Source organism: Etheostoma spectabile, chromosome 19 (genome assembly GCF_008692095.1).
Source record: "Etheostoma spectabile isolate EspeVRDwgs_2016 chromosome 19, UIUC_Espe_1.0, whole genome shotgun sequence".
NCBI lineage: Eukaryota > Metazoa > Chordata > Actinopteri > Perciformes > Percidae > Etheostoma > Etheostoma spectabile.
In genome coordinates, this window is record NC_045751.1 from 15,780,359 (window position 1) to 15,801,065 (window position 20,707).

General features: G+C 41.3%; 2 protein-coding genes across 3 annotated transcripts in view; both read left to right on the forward strand.

Moving 5' to 3' along the window:
* Positions 1 to 17,986, forward strand: part of mta2 (metastasis associated 1 family, member 2) — a 36,540-nt gene extending 18,554 nt beyond the window's left edge. Inside the window, exons 4-19 of one of the 2 annotated variants that reach the window (XM_032544609.1) lie at positions 4,990 to 5,107; positions 6,047 to 6,110; positions 6,303 to 6,420; positions 6,831 to 6,933; positions 7,985 to 8,084; positions 8,807 to 8,995; positions 9,951 to 10,025; positions 10,128 to 10,186; positions 10,284 to 10,384; positions 11,654 to 11,793; positions 11,935 to 12,163; positions 12,763 to 12,852; positions 12,937 to 13,055; positions 13,859 to 14,001; positions 14,159 to 14,213; positions 15,054 to 15,228. In XM_032544609.1, coding sequence (XP_032400500.1) covers positions 4,990 to 5,107; positions 6,047 to 6,110; positions 6,303 to 6,420; positions 6,831 to 6,933; positions 7,985 to 8,084; positions 8,807 to 8,995; positions 9,951 to 10,025; positions 10,128 to 10,186; positions 10,284 to 10,384; positions 11,654 to 11,793; positions 11,935 to 12,163; positions 12,763 to 12,852; positions 12,937 to 13,055; positions 13,859 to 14,001; positions 14,159 to 14,168 — 1,658 coding nt within the window. In that variant the 3' untranslated portion in view covers positions 14,169 to 14,213; positions 15,054 to 15,228. Of the gene's footprint in view, positions 1 to 4,989; positions 5,108 to 6,046; positions 6,111 to 6,302; positions 6,421 to 6,830; positions 6,934 to 7,984; positions 8,085 to 8,806; positions 8,996 to 9,950; positions 10,026 to 10,127; positions 10,187 to 10,283; positions 10,385 to 11,653; positions 11,794 to 11,934; positions 12,164 to 12,762; positions 12,853 to 12,936; positions 13,056 to 13,858; positions 14,002 to 14,158; positions 14,214 to 15,053 lie in introns of both variants that reach the window. The other variant, XM_032544608.1, reaches the window with a different exon arrangement.
* Positions 17,987 to 19,575: 1,589 nt separating this feature from the next.
* cth1 (cysteine three histidine 1) overlaps positions 19,576 to 20,707 on the forward strand; it is a 2,445-nt gene continuing 1,313 nt past the window's right edge. The window contains exon 1 of the mRNA XM_032499311.1: positions 19,576 to 19,784. Within this exon, the coding sequence (XP_032355202.1) occupies positions 19,776 to 19,784 (9 nt within the window). The 5' untranslated portion in view covers positions 19,576 to 19,775. The remainder of the gene's footprint in view (positions 19,785 to 20,707) is intronic.

Below are 20,707 nucleotides of genomic sequence, written 5' to 3' on the forward strand. Positions count from 1 at the left end.
AATTGTTGCATTTGTCGACTGCTTTGGCAATATTGCTTCTATTAAGGTCTGCCAAATAACACTTTAAGATGACTGGCTAAAAAGGGTCTGTGTTGGTGGGGGGCTTGTTGTTTAAGGTATCGATGAGACATAGCATCAAGAAAGTCCAGATTGATAAACAGAGCCGTTAGTTTGACAGCTTAAAATCCATGAAAATGAATTTACAGTCAGCTTATTACTATGGGTGACGGGTCCTACATGAACACAACATATTTTGCCAAAGTTTAAACAGTTCTAGTTATTTCACTTTAGATATTTTTGTATTTTTTTGTGTGCAGTACTCAACGTTTCACTAGGTTGAAGTGGGCGCGCTCTGTTGGAAAAATCTGATGTAATAATCTGATGAAATAAGCTGTTTTCTTACATATGAACTCCGGACAATGTCCGATAAATCAGGACCCAACATAGTCCGAAGTTTTCCCTTTCACACATGAGATTGTCCGATGCGTGTTCACCTACACATAGTCTATTTGGTTTATGAAGGGTGGCGCTGGCAGAGCGTGCAGCAGACTGGACATGACGAGCCTGTTTGTAATTTGGTCAGAAACCAGAGTCTTCCTCCTGACGTTTTCGGCATCGGCCCCTGCTGAGCGAAGTTCCTGAATCTCATCGTCTCTCCATCAGACATTTTTGTTGCCATCTTCATGTAACTCACCCTCTTTCTTCCCACTTGGATGTTGTGGCTGGACTATTACTTCATTGGGTGGCAGCGGGAAAATATGTTTTCTAAACACTGTTAAGAGTACAGTGTTGGTTCATGCTGTTAGATAAGCTACCTGGCTGTTTCAGGTACCCCTAACATGTCTGGCGGTTATAGTGTTAATTGTGTCTGGCGGTTATAGTGTTAATTGTGTCTGGCGGTTATAGTGTTTTAATGTGTTGTGTGTGTGTGTGTGTGTGTGTGTGTGTGTGTGTGTGTGTGTGTGTGTGTGTGTGTAATGCGCCGTCTTAGAAACGCATGTAAATATTATAATAATGACACCACAACTTTCAGAAATGTTTTTTTTTTTACTCCTTAATACCCCTATCGGCCACAAAAATCCAGTATGGGTTGGACTCTATTTAATAAAGGTTAATGACAACAGTTATATTGACATTTAAAATTGGTAATCACGGAGACAGAATTATTGCTGTTGCTGCTTCAGAATTTTCTGAAATGTCACAAAGTGCAATTACACGAGTCTGCGTAGCGGTCTGCTCAGCTGAACTCAAACAGCCGTCAGCTCTCTTTTTCCACTTTGAGGAGCTGCAACAGGAACAGTGACAGGATGTCAATCATTTGCAAAGTCATGACAACTGAATAAACAACAGCGCGAGTACAGCATTTTCTCCTCAGGCCGAGTGACAAACGGGGACCAAAGCCTCGGCGGTTGCATTCCCATAGAAACCGTGCTCACACGCCTCCTGTAAAATGTGACAGCTTCATCTAACCTACCTGTGTAACAGCAGCAACACAAAGTTTGCTTATCCGACGGGATGTCAAGGCGATCTGAAGTCAGCAAAGAAGTCAGCAAACTTTGTGTTAACCCCCCCCCCCACGCTGCTGGAAGAACAAAAAAAAAAGTTAAATATTCTTTTGCTGATGTCGTCCATCCCACCCTGTCATTGACCCAAAGGGATGTGTGTATGTGACTGTATCTGAGCATGCTCTTATGTGGTTTGGCCCATTGTGATCTGTAATAGGGATGAAGAAGTGTACCAGCTCCTTCTCTCTGCTGCTGCTCATTTGTACTAAACCTTGCTTTGTCTGCCTCACTTTTCCATCACTGCTCCCCTGCTCTTCCTCCTTATTACACACACACACACACACAAACATAATTTCTTTGTGAAGAACAAAAGGCCCTTGATCCGTCTCTGAGGGCCACAGCACCAAACGGGTTAATTTTGACTTGTCTTGTGTCTTTGTCAGAGCGAGGAAAGTGTGTGTGTGTGTGTGTGTGTGTGTGTGTGTGTGTGTGTGTGTGTGTGTGTTGTGTGTGTGTTGTGTGTTGTGTGTGTGTGTGTGTGTGTGTGTGTGTGTGTGTGTGTGTGTGTGTGTGTGTGTGTGTGTGTGTGTGTGTGTGTGTGTGTGTGTGTGTGTGTGTGTGTGTGTGTGTGTGTGTGTGTGTGTGTGTGTGTGTGTGTGTGTGTGTGTGTGTGGTGCACGCACGTGCGCGTTAGGTGCCTGTCTCTCCTTTGTGGTATCTGTGGTTTCTTTGCGTGTGTGAAGGGAGTTGGGGATACATGTTGGGGGGGATGGGCGCCTAGGTTTGGTCCACAGTTTTCCTGCTTTGTCTGGCAGGGACTAGCCGGACAGGAGGAGGGGGGGGGGGGGGGGGGTTGAAGGTTAACAAAAAGGGGTGTGGCTTAAAGTACCGTCCCTCTTTCTCATCATATCTCTTGGTGTCCCCGTCCCCTCTCTCTTCTCTCTCTCTCTCTCCTCTATCTTCTCTCTCTCTGGTCTCCTCTCTCTCATCTCTCTCCTATCGTCTCATCTCTCATCTCTCTCTCTCTCTCCTCCGTCTCTCTCTCTCCCTCTCTCTCTCTACTCTCTCTCCATCCTCTCTCTCCTCTTCTTATCTCTCATCTCTACCTCTCTTCTCTCTCTCTCTCTCTCTCTCTCTCTCTCTCTCTCCCTCCCTCCCCCTTGCCCCTCGCTGACAGGGTTTCCTGTGGCTGAGTGCAGGGGCGGAGTCCACGGATGGAGCAATATGTCCCTCCCCTCCCTTGCAACAAATTACCACCCGCCTGAAATTAGGAATGCGCAATCTAGTGGACACACACCACACACACACACACACACACACACACACACCACACACACACACACACACACACGGACACACACACACACACAGCTTCCTATTTTTTCATGTATCCTACTGGCTGGAAACATGGGTGTCACATGGGTTTTGTCATGTGAAATAATTTACAGTAAGTCCATTAATAACTGTCTGATGGTTTGTGTAGTGGATGGCTCTAGTGGAAAGATCAAGTGCACAAGTTAAATTCTTACATTTCTTATCGTGGGTCTTATTTCAAGAAATCGTACCATTGAGCAAACTGGACCATTTTTCTATAACCTTAAATCTCTTATGAACATAAAACAAATACTTTTGAGGAATCAAAATATTAACTGCTGCAATAGAAAGCAAGTGTAATAAAAGCAAAGTAAGCTATTAACTCAGAGGACAGAAACAGTAAAAGGTCATTACATGAAAGTACACTACCGGTCAAAAGTATGGGGCCACTTACAAATTTCCATTCCACTCGATGTTAGACAGAATACCAGCTGATCTGAGTGGGGGGCTGATCTTTAATGCATATCTACATTGCCCTATCAGCAACCATTCATCCAATGTTCCAAAGGACATTCGTTCACTAATCTGATATCATTTAAAAAAACTAACTGAGAAACATTGGAGAACCTTTTGCAATATGTAAGCACATAATGTAATATGAAAACTGCTGCCCTGGTTCAAAACAATGCAACGGAGCTCACACTGGTATTCTGTCTATAATGGAGTGCAATGGAAATTTCGAAGTGACCCCAAACTTTTGACCAGTAGTGTATGTCTATAAACATAGCAGCCTGAGGTCATTTTCAATCAGACAACAGTACTGCATGAATGAATGCAATGAATTTTTAACAGCAGACACATTGATGTCATCTTATTTAATATATTGCCCATCCCCAACAATTCTTGACAGAGGATAAAATGATTGTCACAAGGCCTGTGACAATTACTACTTTTGTTGGACTATATATATTGTAATTTTGAGACCATTTTATACCACTGATATAAGGATAATATAATGAAATATATCAAATGAATGAACATTTTAATTCTTTTGAAATCAGACATTGCAATTGGAATGTGAAAAATAAATTAAACTAATCAAATAAAACCACACAGCCAAATGAGAATTGACCTTAAAGGTCAGTCCATGTGAGCCTAAACTGAAGTTTTTGTTAACTTGGGGGCTAACCCCCTCAGTGGGTGGCAGCAACACAAGAGAACTTGGCTTGGGTCTTGAAGAACCTAAACTGTGCACAGACTGCACTGCCGCGTTCACAGCTATAACAGCGCTACCAGAAATGACAGCTAAATGGGTCTCAGCATAGTTTTTTTTTCTATTAATCTCTTTGAAAACACAAATCTTATAATGGTTGATAAGAGAGTTGTTAAATCCCGCCTAATAGTATTTTTGAGAATTCCTAGAAGCCTTCAAAATAATGTATCTATTACTCAAACTGGACTTCACTGATCATATTTTGTTGTCTTACCTTCAACTCAAGCAAAACACCTCCTTCCTAACACAGTTCCTTGTATTTCTGTAACACGGCTGTTTTTGGTGTGGCTATATCTGGTAATATCTGGTTAAGGAAGGCTTTTCACACCCCACTCACACACTGAAAGATAAAGGTATGACATGGGAGCATCATATCTGTGAGAGACAGAAAAGAGGAAGAGAAAAGAGACAAATGGTGAAATAAACAAAACCGTGACAGGATCCACATTTAATTCCAAAAATCAGCACAGCAGAATTTAGTAGTGACTACTGTAACCTACAAAGCTACTCAGGGCCTAGCGGCCACCAAGGGGCCACTCCATTAGCACTTACCCACTGCTACTATCAGCTCGACTCGACTCGACTTGGCCGCAGTGCCCCGTCCTCCTTTTTCCATTGCAGATTTAGTACCGCCTTTCATAATCTTGGGATTTACCAAGACATGGGATTGCTTGATAGATTATTCAACCTCCTGTCAATGGACAAACAGCCACAATCAATGTTTTTTTCTTTCTTCTTCTTTTAACCCTGACCCCAAAGGTTGCAGGTCAGTGTTTTAGACCTCTAAGCCAGCAGGATGAATTGGAATTCTTTGTCCTCTTTCAGTTTGGGACAGTGAATGATTTGTCATGTCAGTCGAAAAACAGTGCTGATGCTTCTGATGTGTTTGCGTTTTAGGAGAATTTGAGGAGGAGTCGAAGCAGCCGACGCCCTCCGAACAACAGAAACACCAGCTCAAACACAGAGAACTCTTCCTGTCTCGACAGTTTGAATCTCTACCTGCTACTCACATACGGTACGTGTTTGCTAACAGGAGTGACTGACAGCTGCAGTTGAGTTTGAATCCAGACTCCCGCCATGCACAGTTGGGACTGATTAGGCGAGTAATTGCTCCTTGCTGCAGCCATTCTCAGCTGTTAGGTAGTGATGTGTCCTGTCCCTGAAAACACCATCCCCAGTTTAATTACTTTTCAAAAAGAGTTGTTGCACATCCTCTGCAGCTGTGGATGAATGAATTTTCAAGTGATACTATAGTGACAGAGGGCACACATATACCTTCTCATTCTATCACAACCGTTACCTAACACCAACAGCAGCTGCAGCAGTAACAGATGGCCGTAGTATTCACATTAGTATTTTCATATTCATGATCAGGTTATATATGTTCTTGCACTGTGGACACTTGACTCTGTTCCTGAGCACCAAACTCCGATTAATGAGATTCTTTCAGAATCAAGGTTTAGATTGTAGATTTAGATGTAACGAGTGTCCTTTTAAAAAAAGAAAAAAAAACAATCATGCATTCACCTTTTTTAATCAGAAATCAAATTTACAGTTTAGAAATTAGATGTGTGTCAAATCATCCAAGTGAAATATTTGAAGGGGGGAAAAACAAAAATATACAAAACAAATTGTAGTTTAATTGAAATCTAACTGAACACATTGGCTGTCTCTAAGCCTAACAGTGTATTGAGCAGCACTGGATGCCACAGGTATTAACTCCTTACACACATCCTATCTCAACTATTGGTTTCCAACAAGTCACTTTATTTCTAAATACTGAACATGTCCATATATACAGTAAGCCATCATGATATTGTGGCAATGAGTTTTGTATTCTAATTGGCTGTGATGTTATAGTATTGCATGTCTTTGTGTAAAGCCTTTTTCCCTTTTGAGGCTGTAGAGAATCTGTGCATCTTTGTCTTAGATGTGCTCCTTTCTGTCTCCCCAGGGGGAAATGTAACGTCACCCTCCTCAATGAAACGGACGTCTTGGCCGGCTACCTTGAGAAAGAGGTAAGACACCATCTGTTCATTTATCATCAGCATATTACTTTGGCACCAATTTATTCTTGATTTTTTTTGTTGTTGTTGTTTTTTTTGTTTTCATATTACAAAATGAAAGAATTCCAACCATCATTGAATGAATGGTTGGAACAAAGTGCGTTTTGCAAGAAGCTGGAATATTTTTCTGTGTCTTCTTTCCAGGACTGTTTCTTCTACTCGTTGGTGTTCGACCCCGTCCAGAAGACCCTACTGGCGGACCAGGGCGAGATCCGCGTGGGCTCTAAGTACCAGGCAGAGATCCCCGACAAGCTAGCTGAGGGTGAGCAACGCTTTTAAAGTTGGAGATGCCAGGCAAGCGCATGGTTCCTGAATGCAGCTGCTGCTTAAGCTGTTTAAGCTGTGAAGATGTTCACTTCAAACTTGCCCCGCAAACCTAGTGGTGCCTTCAAATGTATTGTAAAATACACTTTTCACATCTGGAGGTTGTTTTAGACGTTTACCGGCAATTTACTGGCAAAATAAGTTATTATTAGAAGGTATACATTTTTTTAAAAGCATTTAATTTTGACCACCATTTTGTGCACCTTTTTTATTTTTATTTAATTTAATTTCTTTTATCTTTTTAAAAATCGGTTTAGGCATCGGTATTGGGGGAAAAAATCCAAACTATACCCAACCCTAGTAAAAAGTTCTTCTTCCTGAGTTGAACCCAGATCCTCCCCCTCTCAGGTGAATCAGACAACCGGATCCAGGAGAAGCTGGAGACCAAGGTGTGGGACCCCAACAACCAGCTCAAAGACCCTCAGATCGACCAGTTCCTGGTCGTGGCAAGGTAACCCTCCACTGCCATCTGTCACTCAGTTGCATCATCATGACCAAATCCTGTTGCCATGACGACTTCTGACTCTGCCAGCCACAGGACAGCTTTTCTAGAGGAAATGTGTGAATTGGCATCACATTTGATAATCTCATGGGAAAATAAGTATTTTTTTCCTGGCTGATACATGTAGCATCCGTTGTTGCAGGATTGTAAGATTGTAAAAGTGTAGTGTTATGAGACTGAGGTCAGCAGCATATCAGTGACTGATGACATGCAGACATCTCGCCTGGACAAATTGGAGGTATTCTTTTCAATTCAGGGTTTATACACATTTTGTATAACTGTTAAGAGTTATTTCATTTTCAAGAATAGACAGGAACCACTGAAGTTATAATACAGTTCGGTTTACTTGCAATTAGATCAGTTTTACAGTACTCAAAGTATCAGTACAGAAAAATTACTGACAAAAAACCTTCTACAACAGCTCTTGTAATACAATGCAGAATGAGATCAATCACACAGTCACAATAAAGCAGTAATGTTGACAGTTTCTCACAGTCCAGGGGCACCTGTTCTTTTCCCAGCGTCACACGGTGCTCCAGACAAGGACAAGACAGTGTCTCCCAGGAACCAGATGCCAACAGCTGTAATAGTGTTTTGTATTGTCATAATGCAAACAGTTTTAACACTGATCAGAGAAAAGTATATATGTTACGTGATCAGAGAAAAGTATATACTGTATGTAATGTATTTTTTGAACAATAACGTATGCCAAAAATGCATACAAATATGCATTTAACACTGTATATTAGAAATGGAATAATGATACTACACTAGTGTTTGGAAGTGCAGCTGTGTGTGAAGGAAATCTATAGTAAGTTTACTTTTGGAGGGAGTTGTCCTAATGCCCAAAAATTGTTCCTTGAGCCAAATACTCCCTCTAGTGTTCGTTTAATGGACATTCAGCACTACATACATTACCTCATACACGGTTCTAATACTTGCCTAACGCAAATGTAGAAGAGACAGATGAGTGATAGTAACCACTTTGTATTTTTTTCAGAGCTGTGGGGACCTTTGCTCGGGCCTTGGACTGCAGCAGCTCCATCCGCCAGCCCAGCCTCCATATGAGTGCAGCTGCTGCTTCCAGAGACATCACACTGGTGAGTGTGTGTGTGTGTGTGTGTGTGTGTGTGTGTGTGTGTGTGTGTGTGTGTGTGTGTGTGTGTGTGTGTGTGTGTGTGTGTGTGTGTGTGTGTGTGTGTGTGTGTGTGTGTGTGTGTGTGTGTGTGTGTGTGTGTGTGTGTGTGTGTGTGTGTGTGTGTGTGTAAAAAAATAAAGTACAATATTAACCAAGTCACATGCTGATCGTGTGCCTAGGGCTGGGCAGGATGGCTTAATTTCCCATCTTCACTGGAGCATGTTTTCAACTTTAATAGTACACATCGCCTGCTGGTTTCGTGTCAAATTTCAAGAAGCCTAGTCCCTGTTTGGGACGTCTCATCCACTACAGTGCTTTAAGTTTCTCACACCGTCAACGTCTTGTTACCTGTTTATCCACAGCAGCTTTATTTGTGACTGTTGTGATGACGTTAAAAAGTTTCTTCAAAAGGAGCGCTTATCTCTCCTGTCATAAATGTTGTAAATATCTAAATTCTGAAACAAAACAGTGTGGTATGTTTAGCCAACTCAACCAACCTATAGGAAGTGGGCCGCCTGTTCCTTAAAGCCTGCCATATGATTTGAACACAGGGACGCGGGGTCCTCTGGCCCTGATACAATCTATGTTTAATATATGATTTCACACTGTGTATGTGATGATGATGATGATGATGATGAAGCTCTAATGTAGCATCACATGTCTCCACCTTCTGTCTGCTCTCAGTTCCATGCTATGGACACGTTGCAGAAGAACAACTATGACCTGGCCAAAGCCATGTCCACCCTGGTTCCTCAGGGGGGTCCGGTGCTCTGCCGCGATGAGATGGAGGAGTGGAGCGCCTCAGAGGCAATGCTGTTTGAGGAGGCTCTAGAGAAATATGGCAAAGACTTTAACGACATCCGCCAGGACTTTGTAAGTTCTTCTTCTCTGTCTTTTTCACCACACGCACGCTCACACACACACGTATGATATATACATTATATTAGGGCTGTCAATCAATTAAATAATTTTATTCATCGTTAATACTTCTTTAATTGCAAATTAATCACAATTCTTTATCTGTTCTAAATGTGCTTTACAAGGGGTATTTTTCAAGTTTGTAATGCTCAATTGGTCTTTGAGACTCCACGTACTCCGTTGGTAACTCAATACACATGAACAGTACATGCAAATAACTTTGGTCTTGTGGAGAGAACTCTGTGACAGCTTTGTTTCTTTTTTGGATCTTGAGCTGCTTTTTTTAATGATCATGGATTTAGATTTAAAAAAATGCAAGTAATAAACCACATTATCCCTAATGGGAAGTCTCTCTTTAGATTAAGTGTGTGACTCATAAAAGAGCCTTTTGTTTATGGATCAGGATCACTTTAGGGCATACACCACATCCACGGCGGTCACAGTCCTCCTCTTGGCGTGCTCGGTGTCAGGTGACAAGATCACATATCACGTTCTCCAGGAACACCTCCAGCACACCGCGTCTCCTCGTAGATCAAACAGGAGGTGTGCTTCACGCCGCAGACGGCGGTCGGCGGGTTTGGTGATCCCCTGGATGTAAACGTAGAGCACTTTACGGTTTCTGCCAGCCATCCACAACGTTACTGCTGGATCGCTTTCTGATTTCCCAAACTACAGAGCTGCCTAAGGCCCAAATCTTAGAATGCATATGCGTTAATCACGTGTCCAATGTGGCCGCCGTTAACAAGTTTCCGTTTACTCTTTATTATTGTTTTAATTTTTACAGCCCTAATATATATGCTTGATGAGTAGTAAAAATCCAGGTATTCACTGTCAATACACATTTTAAATTTAGTTGTGAACTTCAGTGTGATGTTCAATTGACTTGAACTGCATCTTTCCTCTCCCTCAGCTGCCCTGGAAGTCTCTAGCCAGTGTGGTCCAGTTCTACTACATGTGGAAGACTACAGACCGCTACATCCAACAGGTAGGTCTACAGTAAGCCACAAATTACCCAAAGGCACTTTTTGGTTTGGGTTTGACTGCTTTTTTCACAAACCCATTTCCCATTCCCTGTTTCCTCTGTCAGAAACGACTAAAGGCAGCAGAGGCAGACAGCAAGCTGAAGCAGGTGTACATCCCCACCTAGTGAGTATTACTGTAAACTGCTACACAAAGGACCTTCCTCAAGTTAGAACGGCTGTCAGCGTAACTTCCTTCTCTCTCTCTACGTTCTCCTCACCAGCACCAAACCCAATCCCAACCAGATCATGGTGCCAGGCAGCAAGCCCGGTATGAACGGGGCAGCAGGCTTCCAGAAAGGACTCAGCTGTGAGAGCTGCCACAGTAAGTACTACAGATCGCCCAATCTTTAAAAAAACTTTTTAGGGACAACTATTAGTAATTAAGAAGACCAATAACCAAATACATTTGCACTAAAAAGAATAACACAAAACTTTAGTTTAAATGCCTTTTAGGGGAATGTTTAATTCAATCTGCAAAAGAGAACTTTTACTGCATTTTTAGATATTTTCTTTAGATTAGATTAGATTAGATGATACTTTATTCATCCCACAGCGGGGAAATTCCCTTGTTACAGCAGCATTTTCTACAATCAAACATGTAAACATACAAAAAAACAAGCAAACAATGTGCAGAAGGTAGACTGAAGTAAAGTGGCGTCTAATGAGGTATTGTAAAGTAAAGTGCAGTTGCCATAGTACAAGAAAACAACATTGCAGTGTAGTAAGTGACGTGATAATGAAGTGATAATAATGAATGAAGTGATGAATAATAATGAAGTGATAATTGAAGTGATAATGCAAAAGCATGTAACCATAATATAAGTTATATTCACCTGTGACCATAAATAAAATTGAAAAAGTAAGTACTTGTAATGGAAATATAAATACAGATAAAGATATACATTAGTGCATCCATCAAGAAAAGAGAATTGTCTACTAACGGTGACAGTCAGTGACGGCTGACTCATATCAACCATCTGAATTCCGATGGACCACGGATAGCAGTTTGACCCAGGTCACTGTGTTGGTCTCTATGTGCTATTTATTGAGATCACCTTTTTGTTTTATCATGGAAACATTGCACTTTGTGAGGAAAAAGAGCACAGACAAATGACAATGAATTCAGTTCAATTTTATTTATATTTTCAAATCATATAAGTTATCTCAAGACACTTTACAGATAGAGGAGGTCTAGACCACACTCAATAATTTACAATGACCCAGCAATTCCAGTAATTCCCCCGAGAGCAAGCATTTAGTGCGACTGTGGCAAGGAAAAATTTAATAATCAAAGAAAAGATGGCTTAGATTTAGCTGGATTAGATTGAACCTTCAGTGGAAGTTTTCTCTCTATTGACTTTTAGTACCACAGCCTGTGTTCTTTTTCGGATCAGACCCTTGCAGAATTTGGTGTCTTTCCAGCCTCCATCTATAAACCACTGCAACTCACAAACAGATGTGAGCAAATGTAGAAAATCCAACATTGGGTGATTGCTGTCTGGGAATTTTGACTGTGATATCACTGAGTAAAATCAGTATCAGCCTGCTGAGATGCCCTCTCTTAACACTGAATTTCCCTTCACCCACCCAGCGGCCCAGTCCCCCCAGTGGTATGCCTGGGGCCCTCCCAATATGCAGTGCAGACTGTGCGCCTCCTGCTGGATATACTGGAAGAAGTATGGAGGCCTGAAGACTCCCACACAGCTAGAGGGCGCCACTAGAGCTGGCTCTGTAAGTCTCCTTCCTCAAGCAATGTTTATATCAGTCAGAAGCAGTGCAGAAACCTATCCTACTGTTACAGTCCAGGAGCTGTTCAAACAATATTTTCCAAGAGTTGACCTCTCAGAACGCCACGTCTTCCTCTCTGTCCAGGAATCAGGCCCCCGCGGTCACATGACACGCCAGGAGGTCCAGGGCATGTCGCCGTTCACCCGCAACGAGGGTCGAGCCAAGCTGCTGGCCAAGAACCGCCAGACGTTCATCCTGCAGACCACCAAGCTGACCCGGATTGCTCGGAGGGTGTGTGAGGACATCCTGCAGCCTCGCCGTGCTGCACGACGGCCCTACGCCTCCATCAACGCCAACGCCGTCAAGGCTGAGTGTATGTATATACACACACACACACTCACACACACTCTGACTGTAGTTTCCTTAATAATGCATGGTATTAACGAGGTTAGACAGCATTTTATGTGCAACCATCATGTGTAAATGATGCATTCTGTCCTGTAAAGCCTATTTTTATACTGCTGTTTAGTTAAGGTTCAGTGTTCACTTAGTATCACATTGTGTTATCTACTCATGGTTTGAAATAATAATAATTGAATAATAATTTATACTGTTTATTGTTCCCCAGTGGGAAAATTATCTGTTTTGTTAGAAATCACTACACACAGGCCTGTAATACACACACACATGCCCAGGACCTATTCATACACAAATGGAAAGATGTCATAGTGAGTGGGCTGCCAGTGCTGGACCACCGACCTGAGCGGTTGGGGCGGTTTGGGGCCTTGCTCAAGAGCACCTGGCAGTGCCCAGGAGGTGAAGTGGCATCTCTTCAGCTACCGATCCACACTCCGTACTCCAGTTCCCAACCTAACTCCTCACGGACTGAGCTACTGCCACAAAATTAGCAGTTTAAAAAATAATTTTGATCTAAACCACGTTGTTTGATTTTTTTTTATTTTTTTTTATCAGGCATTATCAGGCTGCCAAAAGCCACGAAAACTCCTCTAAAGACCAAGTTGGTGCCTCGACAGTCCCTGGCCAACATAGTGAAGGAATTAGGTAAGAACACTTCATGTGCATCGCTTCTGAATCCACCTTGTCCAGTGTAATTGGTTGTTGAGGAGTGTTGCCTTGTCTCTGCAGCCATCTCTGCTCCTCTGAAACTGAAGGCGTCTAGAGGACCCCCGACACCCATCAACAGGAATCAAGCCAGCCAGCCCCGTGTGGGCCAAAGCCTGCTGGGAAAGAGAGGCTTCGACAACGTTAGTATTACACGCACGCACGCACACACACACACACCCCATACCAATAGTCCTTCATTTTCCCTCATCATCCCTATCATTTTTTTTTTTAGTTCTGTTACTTCCCAAACGTTGATGTGTCCAGCACACACACACACACACACACACACACACACACACACACACACACACACACACACACACACACACACACACATACACACACACACAAGATTGGTGAGGTTTGTGCGTCAGCTCCTCCCTAACCTTAACGCCTTTCTCTGCGTATGTCCACGGCCACTTCCACTGCCTTTTCTTTGAACTTTTATTAGAAAAACTAGCGTTCAAACAAAATGTACCTTTTTGTTTTCTTTTGGCTTTTTTTCTGGAGATGGTGCCTTCATGTGACAGCTTCCTGTGTTATGTATAAATAATGTACGATCCCCTGCCAGAATCAAACTAGAACGATTGCGGCTACATGGTATGCGTCCTTACCACTAGGCCCCCAGACAACCCAGCTCGAGTTACTTTAGATTTGTGACTTCCAAGAGCCTTCCACTGCTGTGGACACCATTACATACACAAACCTGAAGTCACAGTACACCAGCTGAGTATGCTGATCTCTGCTTGCACCATCATGGTTTACTGTCTACATGCCAACATGTGATCCTTTGAATGTGTTGCTCCATTCAGCCTTAAAGAAACAAGTCAAAGCACAACTATCCTGAGGCTGCCTGTCTTCGGAAATTCTGATGAAAGACTGATTACTTGCTGTTTGCCTTTGAAAACAACCTGGTTGACATTGGTCTTACATTGGTTTACAGGCTGCAGGGGTGCCCTACCCAGCCAATGGGAGGCCGTATACTTCAGGTATGAGAACCACCTCTCAGTCGGTCATCAAGCGGCAGAAGGTCAGCCAAGGGGAGGCACCCAACCCTGTGGTGTTTGTGGCTACAAAGGACACCAGGTACGTTCCACTGGTTATGTCCGGACAATTAAATCCTAAGACGAAGCAACACTTGTAAGGTATGAACGATTCTAGGCTCAGCCACAAAAAAGAGCTCCATTATGTCCACCTTAGCAGCTTGTATATTTTGTCATTAATTCATCTGTCTGTTGGTCAGAGGGTGGTGAGTAAGGACGCCTGGAGAGAGAGGAACAACCATTGACAGGCTGCCTGTACGTGTCATTTAACAGACAGTTAAATTAAAACATGCTTGGCCGCATCAGTTTGGAAGTTAAATTTGCAGTCATAGTCCACTAAATAGCTTTTTTTCCAAGCTTTACCCTACAGCTCACTGCCTTCATCAGTGGCTAGTTTGCTGATTAAAACATAATTTATTGAAACTTACATAGTCTTGTAGCTGTCACAGTGGGTAAAGTTAAACTTATTATTACTAGGACGTAGGCCTGTAATACTTATTACATCATTGTCAATTTCTTTTATGTAATTGCGGTTTTCTTGTTTAACCTCAATGAATTGTTAACATCAGCTAAAGTTCTTAAGGGTATGACTGTTGATGTAATTGTTGATTTTGTTTAGAAATAAGTGATTATTGGTCACACTGTTTAATATGTCGTTAATATATATTAAAATATCCTAACCATATAAGTGTAATCACTTATATGGTTGGTCGGACTGTTGAGCTAAAGCTATGCTGGTTGTGGGCTCTTGATGTTATACAAGTTCACAGGAAGAAATTGAAAAGGGAGGAGGATACAGTTAAAATGTTTTATGATAATAAATAGATGTTGTTTACTTCATAGGCAGTGTATCGGTGGTGGTTCACATAGCAGGGATATAATCAAAATTTGTGTCCTGGAATTTATCCAGGATACATGTTTAAAAAAAAAAGAAAAAAGAAATAAATTAATATTTTTAATTCTGACTGAAAGAGACAAATATAGTGTTAATCGCAATTATTTCTGAGACAATTAATTGTATAGCAACTTTTGGAGTTGTTACAGCTCTATAGGGACGTGTAAATGATATATATGCTGGGGCTCTCTTTTAACCAGGGCTCTGAGGAAACATCTGACTCAGTCGGAGATGCGTCGGGCAGCCAGGAAACCTCATCTCCTGGTCCGGATCAAACTGCCGCCGCCGCCCCCCCGCTCCCTGGCCATGCCCTTGCTCCCCTCCAGCACCAGTGAACCCATCGTCCTGGAGGACTGAAGGGGGAGGGACACGGGGGTCTTTTAACAGGACATGGGGGTGGAGTGGGAGTCGGAGAGGGGCTGTGCTCAGGCTGCCACTTAACAGGCAGCACAGTACGCCATACCAGTAGTCTTTTATTTTCCCTCTTTTCAGTGTCATTTTTTTTTAATCCTCTTTTACTTCCCCAACATTGATGGAAACAAACACAGACACACACACAGATGCTCACACACACACAACACACTGACACTTACACAACACAATGCATTGGGCTTTGTAGTATTTTATTCCAGATCCTGAATTATTTTTGCTCCCCTTTTCAATGCCGCCAGTTTTTAAATGTGTAATTTAAATCAAGATATTTCTCATCCTGAAACAATGGTGATAAAGCACACTTTGTTTTTCCTCCACGTCTCTATCTTTGTGTAAATATATGCACCGTGTAAGGGGTAACGCTCAGTGTGTGAGGAGGACGAGAGGTGGGAATGGGAGACTGTTAAGGACAGCTGTAGCTGGCCGAAGGACTAATTTAATTAGAAAATGTTACTCGTACTCCATTTCAGCAGGGAAAGCGCTGACTGGCTATTACATGTAGCTCACTGACTGTGCTCATGTTCACTGGTAAGGTTTAGGGAGACATGTTGACAGAGCTGCACTCAGTCACTGTAAACTGTGTTTTGACTGAGTCGGTACCTTCACAACTTCTCAGATCATCAGCTGCGAGCCAGCACAGGCCGGTTACAGGGTTAATACATCCTGACCGGTCGAGTCCTTCCCCAGAGGTTCTTCACATCTGTACCTCGGTGTCAAAAATACTGAGTGAGCACAAAACAACTCGAGTACTGTGAAAGTCACTGTTGAGTGTGGAGACAGAATAAAAGTGTAGACAAAGGGACAGTCGAACATAGAGTGTAGTCATTGTTTTACAGGTTACATGTATCACTCATACAAAATCCAAAGTGCCACCCTGTTAGACAACGCTTTCTAAGTATGTATGTAGCAACTAACCATTATTGTATTTATAAATGAGTCTGCTGAAGATCTTTAAAAAAATAATGCTTATCACAATTCTCCAATGGCTAAGGGGGCGTCTTCCAATTGCTTGTTATAGTCCCAAAGCCTAGATTCTCTTTTTACTGACTTAAATGCATAATCAGTCATCAAAATTGTTGAAGTTAATATGGAAACCGCCACACATGTCGTGTTAACCCTATATTGTCGCCAACCAGGTGGAAAAATGTACCAATAATATATTATTTGTACATCCTGAACTGAATCCTGGTTTACGACTTAATGATCCTGAGATCACTGCTCAAATTTGTTTTGTGCTCACTCAATAGTTTTTTTATTATTATTAACCCTCTATACCATCTCCACCTTGGCTAGGCATCACAGTAGCCATTTAAAAACAAAACAAAAAAGAAAGTTAAATGGAGGGTTGTTTTTGCAGTCTAGCCGCATTTCGTTTTTTTTTTCCTACTGTCACTCGATCGCCACGCTTTTATATCCACTTTTAGCCGGTCCGAAGAGAGAAGCTCCCTGGCTCCTGTTCTCTTGACCTCGCCCTGATATGTTTGAACAGGCTGCCTGGAAACAAAGGGGAGGGCATCGTTGCTCAAAGGAATCTGTAGGTTTACAGTGTAGGAGAGATCATATGTAGTGTTTGAGAAAAGGAAAATCTAATGATTGTGGTTACCATGGATTTGCACAAGTTACTGTGTGACTTGCCATGACGAGAGAACACATTTGGCTTTGAGGTACTACCGTATGTTTGAGTGCGCAAAAAGTCCAAAGTGAAGCCATAATGTGCAAAACAAAAAAAGTTGACCTCATTGTGAGTGATCTCTTTAAACCACGGGGTAATGTTAGATGGAAGCCACAGCATTTCTGGTTTGTTTGAAGGAAACTGATGTGATTATGTTACTGATCAGTTGATAAAAGTCTGTTTTAAAAAATAAAATAAAAATAATTAAAAAAAAAAGCTGCAATGTGTAAATGTGCAGAAGACAATTAGGGCCAAAAATGAAGTTCTGAAACAATATAAAGTTTCAAAAAGAGTCTGAGATTAAAGTTGTACTTTTTCTCCAACAATATGGATTCTTTCAGAACTTTTGTTAATCCATATGGCCTTGATCCTCTTCTGTAAATGTGTATGATGGTACAGAACAGAATGATGTTTTTGATTGTGATTGGGTATGAGGAATCTTCAGCTGTGTCAACGTGCTTTCATTTCCTTTTTTTTTAAATTTTGGTTCCCCCTGTTTGTACCATTCTCAAAGGGTGAGTCCTAAAAGCAAGTTGTCAATTGGATGGTTATACTTCCTGTGAATGGCCACAGCAGTGAGGGCTTACACAGGTTTTCTAAGCAAGTTTTTGGTCCCAATGTGGGCTAAATGTAATATTTCTCAAAAGAAAAGAAATTTGAAGTGTTAAGTTTGTAGCAAATACTAATGTGTTAAGATAAGTGGGAAAACTGGCATATTTTAAACTTTTTTTTTTTCTTTTCTTTTTTTTTTTTTACATCTGAAGTGTGTAATTCTGCTCCATTATTGTGGAGGTGGCTCTAATAGGCTTACTGTACATGTGGAACATTGCTCTCCTTCATAGGGTGGGTGGGGTGGTCATTTGAAGCAGGGGTGACATTCAAAAGGGACAGGGTGCTGATTTTTGTATGATGGAGAGACAAACATGCTACAACTGAAACTTTTTCTCAAGTGTTTTTTATTCCGATGTCTCTGTATCCTTTAATGTATCTTGATAAGAAAAGAAATAAAGATTTTTTTTTTCTTCGTGGTCAGTCATGGGCTCTTTCTCGACTGCTGTGTTTCTGTGACGGTGTTCGCCAGATTGCTACTATAGAGGAAACTGCCCATGTCCTCCACAGGGCTGGCCATCAAACTGCTAATTAAATATGGCGTTGCACCAATATTAAGTATATATATATAAAAAAAAGCCAAATACTAAAGGTTGGCAGCAAATGCTCATTAGTTTCTTCCTCTTGTTTACTTATTCTTTGATTAAATATTCCCTAATTTAAATAAGGTTTCTGCTAGTTTCAGACTAACTTATTTAGATAACATTTTTTGTACAGCTGCTTTATTTTAAGACATTCATTTAGGGAGGATTTTGTAAGAAAAATAAATTCCTCAGCAGGTATCAAAACGTTATAAATGTTGCAACATAAAAGATTGTATTTTGACGGTACCCATACTAGTGACTACTTTTCTGAAGATTCAAAGATTTGAGTGACCTGAGGTAAATTTACTACATTTAAATGTTTGTGGAATTAATATCTGGGAGCGGCTTTGCTCAAAAGTTATGTCGTATCTTAGCAGTAAAATACTACGTGTAGGTTCCCCCCCACTTTAACTGTAAGTTATTATGCTTGCTGGTTGCTTCCATACACATTCATAGATACATTTTATTATTTATTTTTAACCCTCACTTTTTCTACAAAATGGACCAAATGAGGCTTAAATGAATTTGAAGCAGCAGTGTTGTGTCTTAGCCACCTGGTCCCTTCATATTGTTATTATGAAGTAACAATGTTATGAAGTAACCAAGTTACAATCTAAATCTCAAAATTGACAGAGTTTAAATAGTGAAGGTGGTGATTATTTTGTGTTGTATGTTTGTACTTTAACAATGTGTAGGACCCCCCTCCCCCTTCAAGAGATCCCTCTTAAAAAAAAAGTGTTCTACATTAACTCTCTACATGTGTCCCTTGGATTAGGCGGATGTGTGTTTCTACTGGATCTCCATGATATAAGCACATGTAAGGGTTGTTCATCTGGTTTAAACAAAGATTAGCCTAGCTAAAGGAAACATTTGTCTACTTGTACTCAGCTGTGTTCCTATCAGACGGCTTTTAATTAGAAGGTTTGTTTGAACTACTTCCGACTGAGGTGTTAGTTTCAACAAACCTGAAATGATTCTGAGGCGCTCGCCTTTTAACACTGTATTCATTGAGGATGTTGATTGAGCCCTGTGATAAAACATCCGCTAGCCATTAACTAATTACTCGGTATTTCACTGTAAAGGACAGAATAAAAAACAATGAATATACATGCTTAAATAAAAATTATGAAAACATGTATAGGGCTACTTCTGGTGTAATACAGACCTGTGTTTTATCATAACTGCCTTTTAAACATTTTACGATAAATAGCTAGCTATATACTGACTGGATTCTCGGACTGGAATGTACCGTGACCATAGACCGTTAATATCAAGACCGTGACGCTAAAATCATCCCTGCAACTAAACGGATTGGTTCGTCATCAAGCGCGTTCCCCATTCGTGGACGTGATTGGACGCTCGAGACACAGTTGTGACGTAGAGCTCGAGCACACCTGATGCTCATTTGGGACTGGAAGGCGGGAGGTGACAGCCGGTTTAAAAGAAACGGAGAGCATTCGTGCTTTGCTTGAGACTCCATGACAAAGTAGGAGTGTTAGGGTCCATGCCACTACGCAACTAACTAACTACCACGCCTTCTGTTGTATAGGCCGCTGTGGAGGCTGAACTGTGCCAGGTTTGACCTCCCGAATCCTCACAAGCCACTCCATCATCTTTTTGTAGACATGTTTGAGGTAAGTCAAGTAGGTCACGCATCCATTCTTAAGAATGCTTAGGTGCTGACAGTTCACCTTCTTTAGCTAGTTTTTTTTTTTTTTTTTTAAATAGGCCTACAGTAAGTGAAATATCAGTAACAATCAGTTCCTCTACTCGTACTTGATAGGCTATGTGATGTTATGGTGTAATGTATAGCCTTGTAGGGATTTTACAGATTTAATAAACAATATTCCATCATTACACGCAGCGTTTTTCTCTGTGAACTGTAGGTAGATATAAGGGTAAATCCTACATTGCATTCTGCTGTGCTGGTGAAACACTGGTTAGTCATTTAAACATTGAACACACAAAGGGCTAGATTCGGATTAAACGTAGTAGATACTAAAACTATGGCATTTAAACAACCCTAGCAACATGATTACTTTTTTTCATAAAGGTGATCCCTAGTTCAGAATAGACGTTTTATTTTTAGTATGTACTGCAGCTGCCCTTTCAAAGTAGCCTACACACTGTTGCATACAACTGAGACTTTCTGTTTATATCATAACTTAAACTTTAACCCTTTTGCTTATAGACTCTGCGCAAAGCATTGTGGGTCAGAATAACCAGACAAGCATGCTGGTTTACGTACTGTATAGTTTGACCAGATGCAGTAGTACATCCTCGTATTTGTCATAGTACCATATGCCATACTACATATAGGGACATCCTAAATTTTAAATACAATAATATGGGTATTTTAATGTGGGACTTGAGTTCCAGATGCTAGAATCCGAGGCAAGCCTAGACATGCCTTATTCACTCTTTTGCTGCTCCCTATTTACAGCCCTTTCAGTCAAGTCACTTTAGTGAGCACTACATGTTGGACACTTCTGAAACTTGCATTGTGGGGGTTTTGGCAGAAAGTAGTGTACTGTGGACACAATTTGTGTTTTTTTTT